Below are 20033 nucleotides of genomic sequence, written 5' to 3'. Positions count from 1 at the left end.
GCCACAAGACAGCGCCTGGGGGGAGTTAAATGTGGCCCCAAGGCAGCCAGGAAAGCAGCATGTGACCCTGGGAAGTGATGAGCAGGAATTAATTCACGCCGACCTGCTGCCCTGGCTCACCCTGGCTCTCACCCTCCATGCCAGCAGCATTGCCAGGCTGGCAGCCTGCTGGTCTGGCTGGTTTGGGAGGGGGGGGCATCTCCCCCAGGAGCTGGGCAATGCCATGGCCCCGAGAGGGGGGCAAGGGACGGGGTGACAGTGTCCCCCCCCGTGGGGTTACCTGGGGAGTTGGGGGCTCTACCTTCCTCTTCTTCTTCTGGTTCTGCTTGTTTGTCCTCGGATAGACTATCAGCATCTCCAGCCATCTGCAGGCAGAGAAAGCAGAGGGTGAGGTCTGTGCCCAAGGGCAGTGCACAGGGACGGGAGCGATGCTCGCACGCCATCATGGGGTGCAAGACAGCCTCCCACAGGCTGCGGACCCCAAAGCTGTTCCCCTCCGCAGGTGACTCTGACCACACTGCCTGGGGAGATGCTGCCCCATCCCTCCTCCAGCTGCCTGCAAAGCTCCAGAGACGGAGCATCCACATTTCACCCCCAACCTCAGCCTCCCGGGGTTTGTAACTTGGCCATAAGCACACCCCTGAGCTGGGGCTGGGCACGCAGAGGAGCTCAGCTTCTCCAACCTCGTCAGGCTCAACATGGTAAACAGTACCCAGAAATCACCCCAGCCCGCTCCTGGGGGAAAAGCAAGGCAGGACAGGAGGGGAGGACAGATGACCCCAGAGTGCTTTGGCTCAAACCCCACTCGCTGCAAGAGCAAGGCCGTGGCCAAGGCTGACGTGGGACAGGGATTCAAGGATTCTGAAAGACAGCCGAGAAGGACAGAGCCTCTGGGGGGACCTTCCCCTTCAGCGATGCCAATGGCCGCACACTGCACACAAGGCGCTTTTGTCCAAGAAAAAGCAGCGTGAACTTGGCATGGAGAAGTCCATCCCCTGCACAAACTGCTTCTTTGGGGGACCTTCCTGTGCCCTCCCACTGCGGCCTGATGACCTGCCCCTGCATCTCTTGTGAGCTCCACAGGGATCTGTGGACCCCTGGGAAACATTCCTGCTTCAGATGTCCCTGCTTCCCTCTCCTGTTCCCCCCACTTTGCACGCTGCTGCTGTAAAGTGTTTTCAGATGACCACATCAAGTGGGTTTTGGTTAAGCAATAAATGCCAGAAGCATGCAACAAACGTAAAACAAATTCTCCCCCGGCCAGGGAAATCTTCCTGTCGTGCTGCAACTGCAAATGAAACCCGCCTGGCTTGGACCCGGAGCGGGACTGTTTCGGGATGATTAATGCTTGCAGTCAGGAGCAAACGTGCTGCTTCAAAATCCAGTGCCGGGCCAATGAACAATAAATCAGCCCCACCTTGCTCTACAATGCCTCTCCCTCCCGTGTGGTGGGCAGGACTGGCAACAAAAGGCTGAGCTGCAAACTGGAGTTTGGGGAGAAGGAGAAGAGAGCAAGGCGTGTGGGTTGGCCATGTTTTGGGGAGTAGCCATTGCTCCTGCCTTGGCTGCAGGAGAGCTGGCTCCTCCGTGCCGTGATTCCCCTGTGCCTCTGTAAGCCGGCTCCGCAGCCGCTGCAACCCCACTGCTGCAAACGGGGCCACGGAGCAGGGATCGCCTACGCTCACGTCTCAGTAGAGCAGGGAAGTTTCAATGTTCATCTGATTAAAATCCCAAGCTCTTGGTAGAAAAATGCCTATTTCGGCCAGTATTTACCAAAACGGAGGGAGTCACAACCAAAGGAAATGCTTGGAAATAGAAATCATCTCAACAGAAAGCACCGACTCTGCTGCTGCCAGGGCTCGGGCAAGCAGGTGACATCACGCCTTGGGAAGAGTGGGAAAGAGCAAGCGCTTCATCCCTTCAGCTTCCTGCTCTAGTTTCAAATGTCAGCGAATTCTGGGAGGGAGGCACTGAGCCCCAGACATCCCACAAGGGAAATGCTCACAGGTGAGCAGCAGCACCTTCCCAGCCCATTGCTGCGCGCTGGCAGCTCGGCTCTCCCGCAGCTCTGCACCCTCACCAGCACCGGCTTCGACCCAAGCTGGCACGTGAGATGGACGAGGATGTTCCTAGGTCACCATCCAGCACCTGGAGTCAGGGAATCTACCGCAATTTGCTCATTTTAGTGGCTTAATCTTCAGTGTTGCTGAGCAACTGCACCCCAGCAGCAGGCACTCCTATGAGCAATGATATTTTAATCATCCTCAGAGGTCAGATGCTCCACTGGGACCAGGAGGATGGGCTGCATCCCATGCAGGGAGCGAGCGAAGCGGGGCAAGGTGGGCACTGTGAAGGCAAGTCCGAACAGGGACGGGGCAAATGCAGAGCAGACAGCCCCAAGAGGCCACATCTGCCCAGGGATGGACCAGAACCATGGCGTACGGCTCTCAGGGTCTGACACGCCAGTTCCAGGACTATGGGACCTACCGCTGGTGTGTGGACAGGACCTGTGCCAGCGGGCTGGGTACCTGATCAGATGGTCCTAAAGCACCCCCAGCACCCATCAGCTCCAAGCCTGTCCTGATGTTCACCCTGTGGACAAGCTTCTTCCCTAGCAAGTAAACAGCTACCTTCTGCTGGGGCTGAAGCTGCCATGGCCAGCCGAGGACCACCTTGGCACCTGATGTATCCTCTGAGCATCCCACAAATGCTCCAGCATAGCTCAGCTCATCCTCTGGGGTAAAAGCCACTGGGAGTGTTGTTCTGCAGCCGGGAGCAGGATGCTGCCCATCGGCAGACAACAAAACCGTGAAACAGTGGCCTTTGTAAGAAACAAGTGATTCAGGAGGATCTCAGCTCCAGGGTCTGGCTCTCAGGCTCCTGGCAGAGGCTGAGCTTCCTTAAGCACTGGCTCTGAAAGGTGGCCGGCGTGTTGGGGAGCCTCACACTCCAGCCCGGCATGACCAAGCACACGCACTAGGCATGGAGCAAAGACAAATAAAGGATGGCTACACAGGTCTCTGCTGAAATCAGTCCTGCTCACACCATAAATCTGGTGGCTCAGTGGGTGCTTAGGCCCCTGCTCAGCTGCAAAGCACCAGGCAATGGCAGGGGTCTGCCAGGCAGGGGAGTGGGGAAGGGGAAGGAAACCCTGTCCTTGCCAAAAAGTTGGAGAAGACTGGAGCTGACCCCAAGGCAGCAGCTACACCCGACCCCCAGGACTGTCCCTGCAGCAGGCTGTGATGGGCACTCAGAGATCAGCCTGGGTACGCACTCCCACCACACCTGGCCTGGGGCAAGGTCCTACCTGCCCTCCTCTTCCTCCCAGCTAAGGGAAGATCCCTGTGGTGGCTCATCCCCAGATCTGCACTCACCCGCTGATGATCTCCTTGTTCTCAGCCCGGATGAAGTGCTCTTTCTCCGGTGTCAGGATGCACAAGGAGAATTTCTGCCCTGTCCGGCTCTCCCCATCCACCACATCCGTGCACTGGTTCATGTTGATGGTGCCCTGTGGGAGGGTGGTTGGCTGCAAGGGGAAAGAGAAAGGAGTAACATTTAAGAAGAGGAGAGCAGATGAGTGCGGAGTTGAGTCCTAAAACCTCTCCTGGTGGACATGGGGATCCTACACACCAAGATGCTTTGCCCACGAGTACCCATACCCACCTGTGCACCATGCCAGCACACAGCAAAGCCCTGTGTCACACACTTGGGGACACAGCCCAGCAGGCACAACTCCTGCCAGCCCAGCCCACTGCTGCCAGTGAAACACTCCTACGCCAAACACCCAGGGAAGGATGGCTGCCCTGCTGCAGCATGGGGACACCCAGGCAAGGCACTGAGTGGCCAGCTTTTGGGTTTCCAACCCGTCTGGGGTGGTGGGGTAGCACGTGGGGCAAAGGGGTGGCAAAGCAGCAAGGCCCCACCGCCCTCAGCACTGAAAGGCTCAGGCAGTACAGACACACATGTGCCAGGTTTTCCCCATTAAAACTAACAAAACATGGACATTGCCAGGGAGGGACAGCAGCACAGAAGAGACCTTATCTGTCTGATGGGCTTTGCAAAGAGTCTCACCTCCTGACCCTCTTGCTCCAAGCAGACACAGCAGAGTGGGACAGGCAGTGCCCCCCCCCAGCCTAAGGGGATGCGGAGGGACCCAGAAGGGTGTCAGCGCAGACGAGAGCTGACAGGCCCATCTGGAGCGGCGCCGGTTCATCCGATTACAGCACAGCCACCCGCAGCCTTCCCTCCCTGAGCAGCGATGCCCTGTCTCCCCCCTGCCCACCCTACTTCTGCCCCCCCAAGCTTAGTGACACTGGGGTTCCCCCGGCACCCTGGCACAAACCTGTACCTGGGGCATAAATGACCAGGCAGAGGGACCCCTCCAAACTGATGACAGCATCACAGGAGCACCCAAAGCAGCCCATGGCCACCTCCTTGCCCTGCCAAAGCCTCCTGGTGCCCTCTAGATGGCCGGGCCAACGGGGAGATGGATTTTCGGCAGATGCTGTTAAGGTTTTTACCATGGAAACCAGCTCCCCTGCTAGTAAAACCCCTCCAAAAGCAGCCTGCGCCATGCAAAGAAGGGGCAGCAGGGGACAGCTCGATGGCCCCAGCCCATGACCCTAGGAAATTCAGATCAGCCCCCCAGGCTCCCTGGTTTACCCATCTGTGGGCTGTGGGAATGAGTCCCCTTCCCCAGGAAAAGGGCTTTCCCTGCAGCTGTGTCCCCAGGTGGGAACATCCTACAACAGCCCAGGGGTGGCATAGAGCCCTCATGGGTGCTGCAGCATCAGTGTCCAGTGTAGGCACACGATCGGGACTGGTTGTACACCAGGGACACCAAAACCTCCTCTTTTCATTCATGCAAACCAGCATCAGCATCCACAGACCCCACAGGATAGAGGGAGGGAGAGAAAGGGAAGCTGAGCCCAGACCCCTGGCACAGCACACGCACAGCCGCCCGCCCTGCACTGCCGCAGGTTGTCGGCTTCTAAGAGGATTTTTTGTCTTAGACAACAAAAATAAAACCCCGCTTTCCGGGAGCGATAAAAACCCAACGGAAAAACTTTCTCCTGCTCCAAGTACAGTCTTAGGAACATTTTTGTCTTGTTGGCCTTCGTCGCAGCCAGTGCTCTCAGGACTGTGAGGTCTGGGTCCAATCCCCTTCCCCACCCACAGTTTTGCACCAGGGAACACAACCCGGACCAGGGAGAAAGGGGATGAGGGCAGCTGCAGGAGGGAGCCCCAGTCTCTCATGGGTACCCTGGGCCACTCGGTCCCACGTGCCACAGGCCCCCCTCTGCTCCCTGGGAGGCCCCACAGGGATTTGGCAGGGAGCTGGCCTAGGAGGAGACAGCTCTCCTCCCTCTTTGACCCCACGGCAGCATTCAGGGCAGCTTCCCCTGCTGATCACACCCAGCCCTGACCCAAGCGTGCCCGGAGCGGAGGAGCAGGTCTGCCCCCCCATCGGGCCAGCCCCACGAAGTGGTTTTGCTGCACGCCCCTCCTTGCGAGGGTGAACAGCGGCATCTTGCACAGCCCGACACATGGATCCCTGTCCACCACCGCGCCTCTGAGCCAGGACACCAGGAGAGGGGCTGCAAGAAAAGCTGGGATTGCCCCCCTTGCACCTGCAGCCAGGGACAGGATGGGCACCGGGGATGAACCCCCCACCCCACAGCAGCCCCCCTGCACCTCTCAGCAGCAGATAAAACCTGACGGACCAGCAGCCTCGCTCGCTCAGGATGTAAATTCCTTTACACCATTTACTTCCTTCCTTGGAGGCAGCGCAGCCACTTTGAAGCAAAGCGAAATGCAAATGGTGCCAGGTGGAAACGCGTGTGTACACACACAAACTCCAGTGAAGAAAAGGACAGGGCTCAGGCAGCACTGCACCCCAGGAGTGCCTCGAAATCAGCCGGGGATCCCGGCGAAGGAGCTGGCAATGGTGCATGGCTGCTGTCCCCAAGGAAGCAGAAGAGGGACAGCCTTCGCATGCCGAAGCTGTGGGTCGGTGGCGTGGGAGCAGGGGAGACGGGAGAGGCTCTGCAGCAGGGGATGAGGACACACAGACCCCTTCCCTGCCTCTGAGCACCTGTGTTTCTCAGGGGTTTCTCAGGGCTGGGGATCCCTGGGGAAGGATGAGCAGAGCTGGTCCCCAGGCTGGTCCCAGGCCAGGTGAGGACTGCATGGCTCCAGCAACTGGAGGGGAATAAATAAATGCAAGAGCTGGGAGGTGTTACACGGCAGAGACGCCAGAGCAGTAACAAGGCTGGGACTCCAACCAGCCCTTTGAAGAGCAGGTGCTTTGATACATGGTGGAACCCAGCGTCAGACCCCGGAGCTATGGGGAGGCTTCGCGTCTGGGCAAGGCAGGAGTGGACGCTCAGGCTCAGCTCGGGCTCCAGCTGCTGGCTTCTGCTGGTCACCTCCTTGGGGACAGCCCCGTCCCCAGGCACTGACCCTGCCTTTACCATTTCCCATGCTGCTGTCCACGGGACAGAACACACAGCTACCCTGCCACTGGATCTGGTGCCTGGGTGTGCCAGGCAGCACGGCAGGGCGCACCAGTAGAGAACACTATTACGGGCACCACCACAAGCAGCATCTCTCCTCGGTGCTACCGGCCACCCCCAGCCTGGCAAGTGGAGCAGCCCCCCGCCGCTCACCACGTGCCGGCACAGGGAAGGCAGCACCTGCACCATATGAGCAGCTACAGCTCTCCACGCTGCCAGTACCAGCAAAGGAACCGCAGCCAAGAAACAATTGTGTTGCTGTTTCCCTCTGGTGTAACAGATCCATATTTACACACACACGTGTGCTTGCAGCATCCCTCTCCGTACTACACAAAGCCTGTAGTATGTTCTCCTCCTCTCCCTTCTGGGCACCCAGGGTGTGAGTCACACTGTGCCCTCCGCATCCACAAACCCAGCAGCCTCCAGATGAGATGCAGGGACCTTTGGATGGATGCTCTTAGGTTGCACAACCAGCCACTGCAGCAAAACAGTGGAAAGGAGGGAAAGAAAGAACGGGGACCTCTTACAAGCCCGAATGAAGACATTCCAAGCAGGACATTACCAAGAGACCCAGGCACTGTGGCAGGAGGATGCACAGCGCTGGATGCTCTGTGGGTGATGAACTGCCAGAAGCAGCGGGTGATGCTTTAAGTCAACAGGGTTTATCTGCAAGACTCCCTCATTTCCATACGGTTTTGCAGGGCTAAGGCAGAAATACAGGGTTATTGAGATAGAAAAATTGGCAATTTTTTTCCAAGTACCTTCCCCATCATTTCTAACACATGTGCATCATAGAAGCTCGATCTAAAACACAACAGAACTTGGCTCAGCAACTGTACACAAGATGTTTCCCGAGTAGGTAAACCTGTGGTCAAGCTCTCGAGGAGCAGCACTGCCATGGCCTCAGTGGGACACAGCCAATGCCCACGCTGTTCTCCAGCACTATTACACAACGTGGGTTGACAAAATCTGGAACACAACCTTTAAAGAAAGGCGATGGGGCAGGGGGAGGAGGAAACCAAACAAAAGGGACATTTTACTTTCTGCCAAGAACGAGGAGGGGAAGAAAAAAAACCCCCTACAACCATTTGTCTATCTTGCATGGCGGGCTGGTTGCCTTGGCACCAGAGCCCGCCTGTCCCAGGGGGGAGATTGCAGCTCTGCCATCCCACCCCTGCAACGCTGCATGGGAAGGGCTTCGGCTCCAGCTGGCTCTGCCCTGGCTCCCAGTGCTGCTGCCGAGCAGCAGCGAGCCCGGAGAATAGACATCCATGCTTCCTCCACGAATGCTTCTTGACAAATGTTAATTCTCCAAGCTAAAATATTCATGAGGGTGGCTGCCAACAAGCGCGCTGCCCATTCGCAGCACTTCTGAGTACCATGCAGAGGCAGCTGCCGTGTTTGCTAAAAGCTTCGCCCATCCCCAGTGCCTGGGCACAGCCGACAGCGGTGCTCGAGGTGGGATGCAAGCAGGATCTTGGTTTTGCTGCAGCGTGGGAGGGAGCAAGGCTCCGCTGCCCCATCACCACCAGCACATCAGAGCAACATGGAGACAACCATACCTTGGGCGAGGGCAGCAATGCAGCTTGGGCAGGCAGCTCCTGGCACCGGCACGGCACAGGAGGCTCACACCAGAGCCGCGTCCACCGCTCCCACCCAGAGGGCATCAACAAGAAAGCACCAACCCCTTGAAAAGTCACGAGGAGCTCACTTCAGCCGTAGGAGGCTATGCATGGCCTCCCTAAACCACATCTGGGGATGCACCGTGCACACACCGGGGCTGGCCCTGCCAGCAGGCTTGGCCGGGGGGTGCTGCTGGGGTGCTCAGCCTGCTGGTGCCAGCGGGGTGGCCACGGTGTGACCCGAGCTGCCCGGGCGAGCGTGGCTGGCACAGCAGCAGGCCTTTAATGAGCATTTTAGACTTCCTGCCACTAGGCACAAAGCTATCGATACGGTCACAACGCGCCCGGAGCTCTGCGGCAGGCAGATTTTATTACACTTATAGATCACCTAACAGGCTGAGCACCCTGGATTTATTAAATTAGACAAAGGCTCTTGAAAACAACCTCTGTGAGCTCTGCAAAAGGATGGACTAGAGCAGTCACCCACCGAAGGGGAGCAGAAGGTTGTGCTCCTCCATCCCACACCTCCCTACAAGCAGGAGCGCTCCCCCATCCCTGCCATCCCTGTGGCAGCTCTCTGCTCTCCCTGTGCCACACAAGCAGGAGGCAGGTATCTTTTCTTGGCCACCTGAGCACACCTTCCCCACCTGCAGCCTTCCCAAATCAGCAGCTACTGCTCAGTGAAGCCACTGAGAAACCTCCAGCTCACTCAGGCTGTGCACCAGGCAACAGAAAAGCAAGACATGTCCCCCTGCACCTCTGCAGGCACGCTTCATGCCTCTGTGCAAGAAACAGGGGGAAGATGCCCCCAAATCTCGCTGCTACCTGGACTCACTAGCCAGCTAGAAGCCATCACCCCCTTTCACCCACAGAGGCAGAAGCGGTGCTCTGCAGACGTGGCCTTGGCACGTGCCTGTGTGGCTCTGCACCAGCAGCAAACGTGGCTTGTGGTGCCGCCAGCAGCCACCCAGTGCCAGCACGAGGAGAGGACAGGACACCTGCCCCGGTGTGCGGCCAGTGACACAGAAACACCCTCCTGGTTGGATAAATGCCGTAACACTTTCCCCAGCCCCATCACGCATTTCCCCACTGTTGGCCCCTGCTTGTTCATCACGGGCACCAACAGCTGGCTCCTGAAATTCATTTTGCTGGAGGAGCTCCCCACAGCCACAGGTCACCTACTCCAAGGAACGGGCTCAGAGAGGTGGGCTTGGAGGATGGGTTAGCAAACCCTATGCATGCCCGTCCCTCCATGCCGAGCCCCTGTAGAGCCCTCCCGAGCCTCTACCAGGAGATGAAACATCATCAGCTCCATTTTTGCCAGGGGGAAGGAATTTTCTTCCCTGGGAGCAGTTTGGGGAGGGGGTGAAGCATAGGGGCTGGCCAGGAGAGTTCAGCCAGGGGCCACTTTAAGCAGAGTTGGTGTTTACATCCACAGACAGCGAGTCTAAACACTGAGGGAGGCCACGAGCTGCCTGCAAGCTGGCTGCGAGCACCCTCAGGCTCCTCTCCCACCCAACGCCACCTCGGCGAGGCATGGGCAGCACCCACCCCAGGGGTGCCCAGGCAGCAAGTTTGGGGCAACGCATCCTCATCCACAGCCCCGTCCCCCATGGGCGCCCATCCGGGGAGCGCGTGCTGGAGCGGAGCAAGCCTGGCTGGGGCTGTGCCGGAGGCTGGAGCTGGCTCCTCTTGGCCTTATATGGCGATTTTCGATTTTCACACCGTTCCTGCAGCTCCCAGCTGCTCCCACCCCAAAGCGGGTCGGGAGCTGGCAGCCAGCGCCTAGCCTGCCTCCTTCCTGTTAACCTCTTTCCTGCTGAACCGCCTTCAAGGGGTCTGTGCGTGACGGGGACAGCCGGATCCTGTCTTGACACAACCGCCCGCAGCAGGCAGGGAGGGTCAGCAAACCCAGCGGTGGTCACCAAGTGGGTGCGACCTCCCTCGGCGCAGGGGTCCGACCCTCTGGGTCCTTGGCAGCATCCCCAAATCCAGGGAGCCCTTCAGGGGAGCTTGCACCCATCCACATGCACACTCCACATCCAACACTGCTGGACAGAAAGAGGGACAGAAGACGCAGAGAACATTAGCACCATGATGGGAACAAGAACAAGGTCCCACCGGGAATGGGATCTAGAGGTCGCTCTGCGCGGCCATCCTGGCTCTTTGGGGACCAAAACAAAATCCCAGTATTACACAAAGAACCTGGCACAGACACTCATATGCTGGCTCTCTGAGGACCAAAGCAAAAGCCCAGCATTGCACGGGCACTTGGCAGCCCCACCACGCTGAAGGCATCATCTCACAGCCCTGCAAACCCAAGAGTTACTCTCCCCTCTTGTTCTCTGGGATTTAATTGCATTTCAAATGCAAAATGTCCTCCTCCCTTCCTAAGAGGGCGGTGGGAGGAATACATGATAACAGATCCGACCCCATCTGCTTGCAGCTGCCAGCATGGCATCTTCCCCGCTCCCCAACGCGCAGGCACAATAGCTCCCCAGCCAAAGGGGAAGCAAGTATCTGCAGCGTTCAAGCAAGTTGTCATGGTAATCAGCCCAATGGCACAAGCCCAGTGAGACCATGCACTGGGACGGTACATGCAGAGAGGGACCGGAGCTTGGTGCAGGGACCACGGCAGGTGAGTTGCCTGGAGAGGGAAACACAGTCATTTGGGGGTGGGAAGGAAAGGCGGGCTACATTTGCATCTTGATATTTGAATTTCAAATTGCACTGCTCCAAATTGGCCTCGTCAACTTTCTTCTCCACCCCCTCGGTGTAGGAGACAAGTCCCAGGTGGTCCCTGCACCACACACATGTACAGGCACTCACCAGCACCTTCGTGCATGCCGGCTCGCATGTCCCTCCCCAGGAGCAAAGGGCTTCACCAAAACATCAGAAACCACGTCCCCACAGCAGGACTCCTAAGGTCACCCACACAGAGATGGTCATAGCCACGGTGATGACAATTTTGGAGACAGCTCAGGAGGTGGAGAGCTCAGATCCACCCATGTTGACCAGCCACTCAAGCCTTGTTCAACCACATCTGGACCTGAATTTCTGCTTCATGGGGGTAAGGGAAACAGCCTGAACATCTGCCTGGGCATCGGCTGTGCTGGAGAGCAGGGGCTGAACCGGGGCAGGTTCTGCCCAACAGCCCAGGCTGGCTCTGCTAACCAGTCACACCAGGGCTGAGGCTGCTGCGCTGACTCTCCAGAGATCTTTCACTTTCAAGCCTATAGCTGGGTAGGAAAACCGGTGAGACAGGCAATGCCCTTGCTCAGGATCTTTACAGCAGCTACAAAAAAGTGTGAAAGACATTTAAGTGAAAAAGGCTTTGCACCTTGGAAAAAAACTTACGAAATGAACCCAGGGCAAAGGTCCCTCTCTGCTCAATTTTGGAGCCAGTCTTCTTGCAAAGTGGGAAAAGAACCGCAGTTGACGTGGGCTCCATTATTTACAGCACCAAGCGCTGCTGGAATGACTCCCAAGGTCTTCTGTTCAGCACTGCTCCGACCTAAGGGCAACTCCCACCGCGGCCAAGGGCCACCCGAGGTGCCACCACCCTGGCAGCATGGAGGTGTGCTGCGGAGTGCACTGAAACCGGGCACTGGCTAAGATGTACAAGGCCACCCCACAGCATGTGGCACCCAGAAATCAGACTTGTGTGGAAGGACTCAGGAAGATCCAGACTAGAAATATGGGAGGAGAGAAGGAGCTGCAGAGCGAGCTGCTGCTTCTGTCTTCTCGGAATCATCGAGGATGGGCACGGCCAAGGTAAGAGCTATACAAGGAAAATGGCAAATTAAATCAATCAAAGCCCCATACCTCCCTAAATGAATCCATCTCCCCTTCAGCTTAGGGGGAAGGAGGGACGGGTTTCCTGGTCTCCAGCCATCCCACAACCCCTCCTGTAAACGCACTCAAGCAGAGGAATCAGAGCAAACACACAGCAACAGACCGAGCCATCATCACCGTCACAGCCAAGCGAAGCCACATCTGACAGCCATCATCTTGAGCTCTGGCTAATTTAAGGCCCTGCATTACATCAGCTCCGGGAGCACAGTGAACTGCACACAGAGCAAGGTGAAAAATGGCAAGTACTTCCCACAATGAAAGAGCGTATAACATGGCAAAACATTTCCTGGTGTCTCAGTAAAAGAAAAAACTTTCTATTCTGTATGAACCAGAAATTTTCATTTCTTCACTAAAACACAAACATAAATGAAAGAAAGCACCACCTTGCAATGAACAAAACCAGCAGAAGCATCTCAGCAAAGCTCTGCTGAACATTCTTGCAAGACATAGGGTTAGACCCACTCAAGCCAACTCTGTTCCACCAGTGGAGCCGGTGCTGTACTGCAGGGCCACAGCTGCGGGTTCTCCCTGGTTTGGCTTATTTTGGGCTTAGCTGAACTGAAAATTTGCTTGGTAGGTTTTGCTTTACAGTGGGTAAAGGCAGTTTATTTGCGGTCAACACTCTTCCCACCCCACTGGGCGCACACAGGTCACCCGATGCCTGTCTGCTCGCCCTTCTGTGGGGAAAGAGCGGGCTCCAGTCTGGCCGCAGCAAAGCAGATGCCAGTTACATCCCACGCTGTGTTATCTCCCGTGGGAGCCATGCACTACAGCGCTGCTGCCGTGGTGGGGTTTCCCCCAAACCCCCACCTTCACCCCCAAGGAACTGTCAATACAGCATCTTGCACCAGCACTTGACAACTGCAAACGAGGTGAGGACAACTCTGGGGATCAGCAGCACCAGATCTGCCAGAAGTTCGGGCAGCTCCCACGGGCGCAGATGCTTCAGTGGAAGTTCTTGAATCTGGCCAAATTAGTCTGGAAATCTCATTATTCCCCAGTGCTGCTCTTATGAGCTTTGCAGAGCTTCCTGCTGGGCTGGGAATACCACACGGCTGGGGTCCCAGGGCGCTCGGGGGTCTGCAGCTGGAGGTGCAAAGGCCAAGCCAAGCAGAAGGGGTTGGGATGGGATGGGATGGCCAACCAAGCAGCAGCCACAACCTGCACCCCACACCTCACCCCATAGACAACCCCACACCTGCCCTGCTCCCAGCAGCTTCCAGACAAGCTTGGACTCTGCAGACCTTCCCAAAAGCCAAGGGGGTAGCTGGAGAGCATTTTCTGACCTTTGACTGCTGGCCATCCCACTGAATGGCACAAAATAGGAGGCTTTTTAGCCAAGAAAGGCAGTTTTCCAAGGAGAAAAGCTCCCAACAGGCACACACAGCTGTTGCAGAGCAAGGAGACCTCCTGGCAACACAGCTCAAGCTGGGCTTTGCTGCCACACGCAGGGTGCGGTGGAAGCACCGATGCGGCCAGCAGGCCGGGCAGGCACTGCTGGGTTCAAAGGCAAGCAGCACCCAGGGGGAAAAGTGTTCTGAGCACCTGCCATGGCCAGGGACAAAGGCTGGGAGTAAGACACCAAGCTGCCGGAACCATCCCTGTGTCTCAGGGGAGCAGCATGTTCTCCTGAAACCTGCTGCTCACATCTGGCTCCTGCACTTGCAGAGGAGTTCAGGGCGAGGAGCAAGTTCACAGCCATGAGCAGCTCCCGGGAACACTCCCCGCAACCTCTCCTCTTGGTTTGGCTCCAGCAGAGAGGAGCAATCTGGGGCTGGTGCACCCAAGTGGGATGAATCCAAGGAGGTTTCTCCATCCCCCATTCCTGGGATGACAGACTTCACCCCCCAGCATCAGCCTGTGTATGGCATTAACCACCCGTGAAAGCCAAACATCCCCTTCCTCCACACATCTGCTCCGTCCATAATCCCCGCTGTCCCTCCCCTAATGGGAAAGCAGCCAGAAAAGTGAACCAAAACCCTAATTATATCCCAGTAGCTCCCCAGTGCCCCAGTGATCTGCTGTGACTTTATCGATGCGGTTACAACAGGGCTGACGAAACAAGGAGGAAAGGGCCAAGGTTGGGTGGGCTCCAAAAACACCCCCCTTCTCCCCCGGCCGCAGCATCACAACGGGTGGAAATCCTGTGCGAGCGCAGGGTGCTGCCAGGACACTCCTAAACCCAACCTGGGTGTCCGTCCCCGCCACCTCCACCCCCCAGGGACCCCGTCGCCCACAGCAAAGGAAACACTGCAAGAAGCACTGCACTGGGAGGAGCGTGGTGACAGTCACAGTGGGAGAGCAGCCCACGGCCTCACTGCAGGTCCCCAGGGCAATTATTTGGCCATAAAATCACGGAGAGTCACAGCTACGGCACCTAGAACCACGGCGCACAGGGCATGCAAGAGCGAGGACCCCCAGGGCCACGTCCCCACAGCCCCACGGCTAGGGATGCAACAGCAGCGGAGACGGGGCACAGCCCTGGGGTGCATGCAAAGGAAAACACGGGGGAAAAACCCTCCCTGGTAGGTGGGAGCCTTCCCGGCTCTCCCCAGCCCCCCGAGCAGCACCTCTGCCCCAGGGCCCTGCTCTCCCTTAAAAGCAAAAGAGGTTGCAGAGGAGCCCACGCTGCCTGCGGCGGGTAGCAGGGTGCAAGCCGTGTTAATGCACACACTCAGAGAAATCAGCTCCTGGATCCTGCGGGAAGGAGGTGAAGGGTAACGTGAAGTTGCCGTGCACGTGATTTACCTATGGTAATTTTAACTTTCAGCAAGACTGGCTGGCTGTTTGATCTTGTTGCCTGCTTGCAGTCAGACTTCAGTGACTGCAGGGAAGAGCCTCTTCCGCAGCTTTGAAGGAACAGGGCAAAACAAAAAGATCTTACAAAATATATATAACCAAAAGCACAATCACATGCTGTTACCAGCAGTATTTTGCTGGCTTTTTTTTTTTTTCCACCTTACGTGTCTTGCAGCCCATGATAGCTCAATAACCAAGACCAGTAATAAAACCTGCCTGGGAATTCTCATTTTTCACCAGAAATGCCTCAAAACAACGCAGACAAAAGGTGGAAGACTTCAGCAAAACCCCCTGCATTCGGTAACCCTGAGAAAAGCAGTTTACAAAACCTCACTGAAGACCTTGGCTTGTCTCCGCACAAGTTTTAACCTGACGATATCCCTTTTACAGACTCCAAACCTGATGAATAATGCATGCCCAGGATAAAGCAGAAATATAATATTCACTAATGCTTACCGTAACAGAGAAACAAGGACTGCAAATAAGTAATTTATTAGCCCCAAACAGTGTTGCTGCTTGAACAGAACGCACACCTTGGCTTTCGGCCCCAAAAACACCAGGGGAAAGTTTGCTCTCGAGCCGTGGCAAGAGCATGCCGAGGGCTGGCTGAGACCCCCCGCTCTCATCACACCGCCAGCACAAAAATGCCTTGTCTCGTATTCTGAAAGATGCCAGCGGAGTGGAATACACACACACACACACACACCCATGAGCAAGGCTGGGAGCTGCCACCCTCCTTCCTCTTCCTCGGGGGCTGCAGCCGCCCCTTCTCCGCTGGGAGGAGAGCGGCGGTGGGAAGCCCACAACCCTGCGCTCGCCCACAGGCTCCAGCCGCTTTCTCAGGCATTCCAAAATTTGGCCGGAGACACTTTTTGCAACACACCCCCCTCCATGGCTGGACGCCTGCCTAATTGCGTATTTATTTATTTCTGCATTTTCCCAGCGCCCTGTACACACTGGGGTGGGGTGGGGGAAGCCAAGCCTGCCTCCCGAAGTGGACCCAAAAAAACCAGGGGGGGTGTGCAGCTCCCCCCATTCCCCAGAGGCCAGGAGGAAGCCGGGAAGCGCAGGGCTGGCTGGGAAAGGGGTGGGAGCCGGGAGCAGGAAGGGGGGATGCCGGCAGCATCGCCCACCCCCCTTTGCTTTGTGCGCGTGCTTGGGGAAATTAAAAATAGCTGCGTCCAAAGAGTGGCTGCAAGCACCACAAAGAGCGTGTTGAGCGGAGGCAGCTGCAAGCTATTTGCTGCCCCTAGTAATCAGCATCTCAGCTTGCAGAGACCCTGCACACCCCCCCATCCCCTTCCTCCCCTGCCAGAAGCTGCCACTGCCTTTCTCCAACCCACATATGTCATGTCAACAATCAATGAATACAGGATCTCTGCTGGGAAAAACGGGGGAACATACTTTGATTTTTTGGAGCAGCTCCGTTGCCTTGTTTGATTCATGTCCTTGTCCTCCTCTCTGAGCTGTCACTGAGGGTTTTGCAAGACCAAATCCCACCCAGCGCAGCCAGGATACCCACGCCACCCAGCAGAGAAGGGACCCTTGGCAAGGAACAGGGATGTGCCAGCCACCGGGATGGCACTTCTAGGGATTCCTTTATGCAATGGGAAAAGGGAGAACTATTGCCCAGCGTCACCCTACCCGTAGCCCACAGCCCACCGGTGGTCCTCACCAACCTCAGCCAGTGGCCTGTGACAGGGCTGGAAAGAATTAAAACCGACCCTGTCCCCACCACCATGCGGTGCAGCCGGCAGGTATGGGGCCATGCGGCAGACAGCTCATTTCACACCACCTCCCCAGCACCAAGCAACAGTGGGGCAAGAAAACTGAGTTTGCTGGTTCTTTGGGTGGGCTGGTCATGCATGTCTGCAGACAGGCACGGCCACCCATGGACCGGGGATGCTCAAGAGCCCAGTGCTGCCCTGGCTTGTGGAGAGCTGGGATCAGGCACTGAAGGCACCCACCACTGCACCTCTTCCTCAGCTGCCTTGAGGGACTCCAGCAGAGCTCTCACCAGCTTCACTTCAACCGTTCCACCAAAAAGGGGAAGGAGAAAAGGGGGGGGAAAAAAAAAAAAAAAAAAAAAAAAAAGAGAAAAAAGGGAATAAGCAACTGGAGCAACTGCCTGCAGTAAACAGCAGTGCCACCATCTGTCACCCACCGCTGCGGTATTCAGGGCTGTTGCTGGAGTGCTCTGTTTTGTTATGGCATTTGCAGCATGGTGGGATGCAGACGAAAGGCAGGTCTGCGGCCAGCACGCGAGGCAGAGGATGGAACACCAGCCAGGGCCCAAAGGGCTCATGTGAGGGTAATCGTGCGCTCAGCAATTAGCTATGTCATTTTGCTACCAGCTCTGACATCTTCACTGCTAAATACCATTAGAGGCGGGTTGATTCCTGGATCAACATTTCACACCATGATTTTTTCATTCACTGTGAGCGTGCAGCCAGGCTGGAGGCCACAGGTACAGAGCCCAAGTTTCCAGAAGTCATGAAGACTCCAGCTGCTGCAAGCGCCCGTGTCACTCTGCCTCCCATAAACTAGATAAATGCAATTTCAAATCCAGCCCATTTTCCTCCCTGCTCTTGCAAACGTCTTCTACACAAATGTCTTTGCTAGGTCTCAAGAAATGGAGGAGCAGGGAAAAAGCAAAAAGGACAGAGCCACTTGAACCTGTCCTCACTGCTCAGCATAAGAGCAATTCCAGCTTTGCAGCTCACCCTGCAGAAGACAATAGGGGCTGTGTTGTTTCCAGGAAGGAAGCACCTGGGCCAGGTCATCAAAGCTGCTTGTTCATTAGGAGGTCGCTGGCTGTACTGAGCTCTCCCAACTCAGCTTTCATTCTCTTGCCTTCTGTTAACTCCCAAACCTCCCACCACAGACTGCTTCACGCCAGGGCCTCTCCTGAGTGGGTCCTGCAGGCACCTAACGCCCTGCTCAGGGGGCTTGGATGTGGACATCACCATCCTCCATCCATGCTCAAGAAGATGTGAACAGAAAGAGCCAGCTCAATCACAGTAAAGCCAGGCACTTTTGGGGCCCCAGAGCCAGGTGCCAGGACTGCTGGTGGAGCCATCCCTGGAGGAGCCTTCCCCTGTTCTCCCAGCCCCCACAAACTGCCCCTCTACAGCTAGAGCAGTATTACTTCCCCAAACACCACATTAAACCAAACTAAAAGTAGTAAAACAGAAGAGGGTAGGGTAGGGTAGGAAACCATTCATGGAGGTGCCCACAGGTGTCTTGACAGCAGGACCCACCTCCAGCAGCAACTAGGGCCAGATACTTTGAGCGGACAGAAAAGGGAAGACACTAATCGCCCTGACGCCACCGTTATGGGATCCCCACACCCAATCCCCACAAACAAAATGACACCGGATCAGCATCAAGCATGACATTACTGCTAGAAAGACCACGAATAAAGATCTGTCTATTCTCCCAACCCTTTCAAGGCTGCTCAGTCCCAGCTTCAGTGATGTCCCGGGGAACAAGTTCCCAGGGCTCCCTGGAGGTTCATGGATTTTTTTCCCCCAAAAGGAGTATCGAAAATTAAACTCAACTCCATCAAAGATCTCCAAGCCCTGTCAGGAACCACCAGCACCTGTGCAGTCTCTACATCTCCTGTAGAGCAATCAGAAGGTTGTGCTTCGTCTCTTCTCCCTTGCACTCTGACTTCAGTGTCCCTTTCCTGCCCAGCTCCCCTGAAGGGGAAAGAACTGTTGCTCCCCAATTATTCCCAATGTCTCCTTATTTCTACTGCATCATCTCTGAGATATGCACTAAACATCCCAAGTGAAACCTCCCCACAGATCATCTTCTACCCTGCTCCCCAACGTAGTTCTTTCCCCAGCTCTGCTGCCCACCGCTGCCCATCACTCCCATCCCAGCCAGCTCATGTCCTGTGTGATTTCCCATCCACACCACTACCATGAAGCCAGGAGCTCCTGGATGGACCCATTTCCACCACCACCGCATAAACTGGTGGGACTGGCAGGGCACTATCACCATCAATCACCACGGAGACACATCACCTCTGGACTGCTGCAGGATGTGGCCATGCAAGGGGTCACCTTCCCTCTCCATTGGGCTTGAACTGAAAACCAGAGGAGCCAGGCAGAAAGTCCTCCAGCTACAAGACCAAGCCAGACCCACGCCCTGGAAAAAATCTGGAACAGGGGACCCTGCCACCATCCTGCCTCCCACACCCGCTCCCCTCCAGCCTTTCTGTTTCAGCCTGTTTTAAATTTGAAACATCCTTTCATTCAAACCAAAAGCTTTTTATGCTAAACAGAAACTGAAAGTCTTGAAGATCTGGCAAACAGAGGCACTGGCAAAATTGTGTCCGTGCGGTGAAATGCTGAGGACACGAGGAACTGGGATTTGTAAAGCCTGGTGCTCCCACGGAGGAGGGGGCAGGGAGAGCTTGGAAACACTTAAATGGTGAAACGTGTGGAAAAAGTAAGGATGTAGAGGCCAGGATGTTTAAGGTTCGTTTTTAATCCCTGCCAATGAATTTCTATTCCGTGCCAAGACTGAAGTAAACTGCTTTGATCTGAAAAGGAGGAGAAAAACACATGCACATATTCTTGGCTTCTTAACAATATAGATGACAAAGGAGGGAACTACGATGAAAATTAACATGGTGCAGCAATGCTGACAGTGACGTTTTAAAATGCCCCTTTCTTCCAAATAAAGAACATTTTGGAGGGGGGTCAATTAGGAAACAATAATTACATGCATCCATGCATCACAGCATCATCGGGCATGCATCCCTCCCTCCCTCTGATCCCCCATCAGCAGCCACCGACATTTACACCAGTCTCCTTTTTTACCCATTTATCAATTCCTTAGGTTTCCATGGCCAGGAGCGGGGCCTGGGGCCACACGGGGCTCCAGATGTGACCCGGCAGCCCCCTGCGCAGTGCCAGACCTCCCACCTCCGAGATGGCCTCTCTTCTCCTATTTATACACCCAGCCCAGGGGTCCCGGTGCTCCCCTAACCATTGCCAGATGCTGGGCTGGCCTTGCTCTTCATCCTGACCCAGTCGCATCAGCTCCCAGCTCCCTCCTGACCTCCCTCCCAGCCACTGCGGGCTGGAGCAGGGATGCCTGCTCCCTCATACCGGGGTTAATGCTATTACGATCCACCCGAGTTCCTGACTTCGGAGCAGGACTACTGTGCTGTGAGCCTGGGAAGGGTCTGCAACGCCACCGTGGAGGATGCAACCATCCAACCCCTACA

The 20033-nt window shown here is 56.1% G+C and overlaps 1 protein-coding gene across 7 annotated transcripts in view; it reads right to left on the bottom strand.

Annotated features, from left to right (window-relative positions):
- The window catches only part of MPRIP (myosin phosphatase Rho interacting protein), an 82012-nt gene that overhangs the window by 42132 nt on the left and 19847 nt on the right, over window positions 1-20033 (bottom strand). For all 7 annotated transcript variants that reach the window (XM_056338359.1, XM_056338361.1, XM_056338358.1 and 4 more), the window contains exons 4-5: window positions 3375-3526; window positions 281-365 (exon numbers count right to left, since the gene is read on the bottom strand). In XM_056338359.1, the coding sequence (XP_056194334.1) occupies window positions 281-365; window positions 3375-3526 (237 nt within the window). The remainder of the gene's footprint in view (window positions 1-280; window positions 366-3374; window positions 3527-20033) is intronic.

Source organism: Falco biarmicus, chromosome 4 (assembly GCF_023638135.1).
Source record: "Falco biarmicus isolate bFalBia1 chromosome 4, bFalBia1.pri, whole genome shotgun sequence".
NCBI lineage: Eukaryota > Metazoa > Chordata > Aves > Falconiformes > Falconidae > Falco > Falco biarmicus.
The sequence above is the reverse complement of the archived record's forward strand: the minus strand, read 5'-3'. Positions and strand labels throughout refer to the sequence as shown.